The sequence below is a fragment of the Pocillopora verrucosa genome, chromosome 8 (genome assembly GCF_036669915.1).
Source record: "Pocillopora verrucosa isolate sample1 chromosome 8, ASM3666991v2, whole genome shotgun sequence".
NCBI lineage: Eukaryota > Metazoa > Cnidaria > Anthozoa > Scleractinia > Pocilloporidae > Pocillopora > Pocillopora verrucosa.
The window spans coordinates 11,238,457-11,244,492 of record NC_089319.1 but is presented as its reverse complement, the minus strand read 5'-3'; the positions used below and the strand labels follow the sequence as shown (position 1 = coordinate 11,244,492).

General features: G+C 38.4%; 1 protein-coding gene across 2 annotated transcripts; it reads left to right on the top strand.

The window, feature by feature from the left end:
* Positions 1-270: 270 nt before the first annotated feature.
* LOC131779222 (uncharacterized) lies at positions 271-4,863 on the top strand. Of its 2 annotated transcripts, XM_059095751.2 has the most exons (5): positions 271-1,604; positions 2,128-2,481; positions 3,192-3,354; positions 4,097-4,220; positions 4,530-4,863. In XM_059095751.2, the coding sequence occupies exons 1-5, from the start codon at positions 271-273 to the stop codon at positions 4,718-4,720; spliced, it is 2,166 nt and encodes a 721-aa protein (XP_058951734.2). In that variant the 3' UTR covers positions 4,721-4,863. The 2 variants fall into 2 exon arrangements, with proteins under 2 accessions (XP_058951734.2, XP_066027453.1); XM_066171356.1 differs by lacking the exons at positions 4,097-4,220; positions 4,530-4,863 and adding an exon at positions 3,766-3,861.
* The last annotated feature ends 1,173 nt before the right edge of the window (positions 4,864-6,036 follow it).

The following is a 6,036-nucleotide window of genomic DNA, read 5'->3' as shown; positions in this document are numbered from 1 at the left end:
TAGCGAGATAACAGAACAAATCAATGTTTTGTTCTCAACCGGTACCAGTGATGCAAATTATTTTTCTTATTTCAGAACTAGAAGTCAGCCATGTAGTTGTTTTCAAAATGTCTTCCGATGGTCCAAATCGAACCACGCTTTGAAATCAATTATGACTCGCCCAAGTCAAAACTGAGTTATTCCTAGGAAGGAAAATTTTCATCATCAGATGCTTCATTCTAGAACGAGACAAAGGATTTCATTTGGTTCAAACGAGATTATCATTGGTAAATGTTTAGAAGGATTCGCCATAGATTTTGTCGGCTCTATGCATGTCAATGGCTATTCGGAATAATATACGTTCTAATGATAGCCCTGGTCGTTCGACACAACAGGCAGCAGTCGGTGCAGTTTTCAAAGATTTTAATTTCGAAAGACTGGCGAGCGACGGCAAACAAAGCCCCCAGTGAGCGCACAGACAATGATGGGCGAGTAAAGGACTGGGAGGGAGTTAAACGGACCCCTGGAGAAAATGATGTCAGATACCACATCATTGAGAAAATGGAAGATGCACAGTCAGATATCAACGTAACAGAAGGCGAAATTGCTAACATTGACGCCAATTCAAGAATCAACAGAGGAAATGTTAATGTTCATCTCTGGAGGGGACTGTGCTGTCCCAAAATAAATAGCTTAAGACAGTACCCCTTATTTCCAACTCTACCTAAAGAACGTTTGTTTCGTCACACCATCAACTCTGGTCCGTCGGGGACCTGGTACGGGCAAAGAATTATGGGATTCGTGTATCCTCCTATCACTGGTAATTACACTTTTCACTTAATTGCACATGTCTTCGCTGAACTATGGCTTGGCAAGGAACAGAACGCGACGGATGTTGAATTGATCGCAAAAGTTGCAATAGAAAACAACAAACATTCTTCAGCCAAGTCTGTAAGCCACACGTCCCGGAAAATATATCTCGAGAGAGAAGGGAAGTATTTCTTTGATTTGCTTCACGTGATGAATGGAGGAATGATGAGTCGTGATCACGTGAATGTCACTTGGCTGGTTCCCAGCGGTCATGCGTTTACCGAAATTTCTGCTAAGTTTCTCTCACCCCTATTGCAGGATGATCCTTCTTTTTTTAATCACAGAGAGTTGTCAGAACGCAGTGATATGCTACGAGCATCTCCCAGCGTTATTGACTCGGAAATCAATGATGCTGACGCTGGGGAAGGCGATGAGGATTACGAAGGAATAGAGATACCTAGAAAACAAAAACTGTCAAAAAAATTTACATCGTATTTTGGAGAGGATTTTAACATCGAAAATCATTACGACTCGATGACTTTTGATCAACTTCCGGAGGTATCTCAGGAAATACTATCCATTTTTCCGAGTTGCCCTTACGAACCAAAATATGCCCAAAAAAGGACTTTCAAACGTTTTGAAGGAATTTGGAAAACACATTTCAGCTCCGTATTCCCAGATGACGGCACGAAAGAGTTCATATGCATTGGAAACAGACTGAAAAGAGACTGTCATGGAAACAGTTTAATTACTGCGGATGAAGTACTAGAAATTGTTCGGACTTTTACAAAGACTATTCAAGAAAAATATCCCAAGTAGGGTCAGAATGTTTAGTTATTTCACTTTTTTCTTAACTCAAAGATATCTTGGAGCAGTTTAAGAGCGCGCAATTGTTTACGCTGTAAACATGCAAGAATTTGCGGAATCTTGTCACCAAAATTTTGCAAATATTGCACCTGCAAATATTTTGAGACTTTTAAAGAGCAAAACATTGGGGCCCAGTCGTATAAAGGGCGGATAACGCCATTAAGCGAATAAGTGATAGCAAAACGTATGGGGTTATCCAACGGATAGAGATTTTTCTAGTGGACAGTGCTATCCGACCTTCGAACAACCGGGGCTTGAAAATTTAGCTTACCTAACCCAACAACTTACTTTAACTAAATTTCATAAAGCAGGTCTGTTCTTGGCATTTCCTAGATTCAACTGTTACCTCCTGACTCGGTGAACTACTCCGTAAAAATTATTTAGCATAAAACATATATTTTAAATTTTTACCTAGTTTAGTTAGTGTACACTATATAAAATTAAAAATGACTGTCTTTTTCTTTATGCCAGGAAATATGATTTGAAGGCTATCGTTAACGTCGAAAAAACCCAAGACATCTCGCGTGGAAGTCGATATTTGCTCGAGCTCATTTTCCGAGAAAGGGCTCGGAACAAGGTCGTAAAACTATCCGAATATGTGTACAAATTCAACAACAGTTCCAGACTTTGTACGCCAGCGGGAATTTCTTGGAATAGGAACGTGACAGTAAATGTAATTCTGACCGTAAAGAACCAAGGAAACTGGGCCCAACACTTCATTAACGAGATGTCCCGGATTTCAGAAGAGACGCGTGAAGATCACGTGAACATAATAGTGGTGGATTATGAGAGTAAGGACATCAATATAGAGGAGTCTTTGAGGCAGTGAGTAGTTGTACTTGGTCTTAACATAAACGAATTACAATAGCAAAATTAGTGTTTAGAAAAACTATTAGGAATCAGTTTAATTAGACTACGCCGTTGTTTAGAACTATTTTGACAAGTAAAAAGCCCTAAAGGTTGCCAAGTGTTGAGGAGCTATTTATGAGTTAAGCAGGCCATTTTTTTTTTAAATTCTGGATTAGTCAATCTACGAATTAAGAATGCTTCATATTCCTAGGGTTTTATCAAACTTTTTTGTCAAGTTTAAGGAATCTGTTTCAGCCGCTATTCGCATCTGGCCTGGTTGTTGCCCTTGAAAACCGTTCTTGTATTTGCAAGTCCCCAGATACGCTCGTACAAGTCCAGCCTAATGTGAGAGTGCGGCTTTCCCCTTCCGATCATAATCAAGCTGCTTTGAAATTTACAGATAAATCAGTACAAAGTGTCCTCTCGCCTATTGAATTTAGGTGAATCTCACTGCTCTTATTTAACATTGCTATCACTATTTGCATTACCTTATTCAGGAAAATCCTGATTTGCTTTTTCTTTCGACACATTAATATTACCTTTGCGATTTAAAAAACTGGTTTCGTTTAAGAGCTCGTCATTTGATCGCCATACAAACCTCAATTATGTTGTACAATCCACTTTTCCTTGTTGTTGAATCATGAATGTGTATGTGTTTTTAAAATTGTTTATGGTTTTTCAAACAGAAGTTCGTTGACAAACTACAAAGTCCTGAAGCGCACTGGCGCGTTCCACAAAACAGAAGCCATTCAGTCAGCGGTCAGTACCATTACAGATCCACACAGCATTGTGCTGTTGTTTGATCTTCATCTTCTCACACCGAGCACATTCTTTAGCGTTATCAGAAAGGTGAGAAAATGGCTCAATGGCCGACACGCAGGGAAGATTTTAAAAGGTTTAAAACAAGACAAGAATCGTTGATATCTTTTTTAAACGTGAACAAACTGCTACAGTCCTGTTTAAACAGAGATGCTAGGGAAACTGTCATACATCTACTATCACGGTGACTGATAAAATTTGATTTGGATTTCACTGAATATTTGATCCCATTTATTGCTCTTCTACAAAAAATTCCGCTTCAGTTACGTCATTTGTATTGGAAGTGAAGCTTTACTTAAGGCTACAACGAAAACGTCATTATGATGAAATTATAAATTATACAAATATTATAGCTTAAATCGTACCCTGCTTAAGAGATTGCCAGTGGTGCAACTAAGGGTAAGGGTTCCCAAAGTGCAATTAACCCTTTTTTGCCTTTAGATTTGAGTATCTTTTAAGGATTGGATTACTGGCATTCAGGAGGGTTGGGCAGCATTTTCCAGTAAGACGTCGTAGGGGTGTGGGCTTTGGATGTCCTATGCTCGTGTCCCATTGGCCTTTGGGAAGGTGTCAGATTTACTCTCATGTCCATTTGGAACTGACACAAAACATATTGCATCATGCACAGTGTCAATCTTGACTACCACATGGTAAGAAAGCTCTTGAATTCGCAGTCGAGCATGTGCAAAGTGAACGGTAGTCAAATATATATATATATAACGATACGAATTAAAAGAAATTTAATAAAAGCGCTCTTTTATCACATGCGAAGCACACAGTAGAGGGAAGGATGGCGTTCACCCCAGTCCTCTTCAGGTTAACCTTCTGTGGAAGACCGCTGACGACGACAACACAATCCAAAGGCTACTGGGAAACATTTGGATTTGGAATATTCAGTAAGAGACACTTTTCAACGTAATTCGATATTATATCTAAAAAGGGGTGTTTTGAAAAATCTACAAAATCCGCCAAAAATTTCACTTCAAACAAATTTAAATCGAGGTAAATGTATCCGTGAAAAATTCAGGCGGTTGATTCTGTCCTTGCCATAACCGATTTCGATTAAACTTCTCCTTACAAAATAAAAAACAAAAGGTCACCCATGGGGTTATGAAATATTAACTGCATCATAATAAGAACAGTTACGAAGACAAGTATTCGCTTCTCCTTGCTGTGCTGAAAAAAAATTATTTGCTCAATCGCAGGTATCTTCAAGTCGGACTGGGACAGGTTTGGAGGGATGAACGTCCAGGACTTCCGAGACAAATGGGGCGGGGAAGATTGGGAAATGATTGACAGAGTACTGGCTGTGGGGCTAGAAGTCGAGCGATTGCGCTTGCCCGGGTTCTATCACTTTTATCACTCGAAAGATGGAATGTGGGACAAAAGCTCGTAATTTAAATGAATTATTATATAAACACCAATGAAATACCAAGTGAGCTTTTGCGCGAAAACACGACAACTTCATATGTGAAGATAACATGTTATGTTTACACTAAATAACATTTTACATTCACACGTAAAAAGATCACCGTTGCTATGGTCTCATGTGAAAATCTCACCTTTCGAAATGATTAATTATTTCATTGATGTTTATTCAATAAATAGAATATTACATGCCCGTTTGGAGAAGCAAACTTTCTCTCAAGTCGTGTTGAAAAATATTTCACGAGTGAAGCGAACGAGTTTTAGTGCTATTCATGAAAAAATGCTCAATAATTATTTAAAAGGTAATTCGATCGCAATATATTTTATCAAAGCACGGCTTCAATAGAAACAACGTCACCGAGGTATTGGAAATAATCTTTTTATCGCTGTGCTACCGTATTCTTCAACTGTCGTCTGCACATTGGATCGTTCTCGATAACATCAACTGGGTTGAACTGCAGGCGAACAAGATATTGTGCCGGGAAGTTTGTGGCTACAGGAGTGATACGTCAGTTGTTTTGGCTGGAAAGAGCTATGACAACAAACTGACAGCAAGAGATAGCTGTTCATGGGAAAAAATCTCAGATATGAACTTTTAATGACCTTGGGGTTTAAAAGTTTCTAAAAAAAATATCTCTTATTTCAGACGAATACGTACGAATTTCACATTTCTCCAAAGAGGAATCGTTTGAGCCGATCATAAAGTTATGAGAGATCCCTCGAATTTACAGTTTGAAATAAGCAAATTTAAAGTTTCCGACATCCAATTAATTTACTGTGATAATTAAGAAGCAATGCTTCTGAAAAATATGACACTTCCGTCTGCTATTTCATGAAAGTCACAATGATCTCTGACGAATCTTCGATTAATTAGTTAAGATATAATGCATACAGCTTAAGAAATAATTCGTTGCACAAACTGTTACTCCACGGTGAATCTTAGGTCTTTTGCCCCCTGCCGGTCAAATCAATTAGTATGTACGATCTGGAGTCCAAATTTGAAACGAAGATAGCTGGTTGGTGTTAAAATAAAATACGTATTCTTTTTGGTTTTCAATTTCTCACGCTTTCATTTCCTTCTTCTTTGTTTTCAAGTGATTGTTATAATTTTCATATGTGATGTTCAAAAGCAGAGAGTCACTGATGATATTCGCGACGGAGGAAACCACGCAGCGCTTTATGCAAGAAAAAAATATAAACTTATAGTCACAATAAATATGCTAATCAGGGCTCTTAAGAGTTGCAATACAATCGTACTCTCAAGCGAATTACGAAATATTGAGT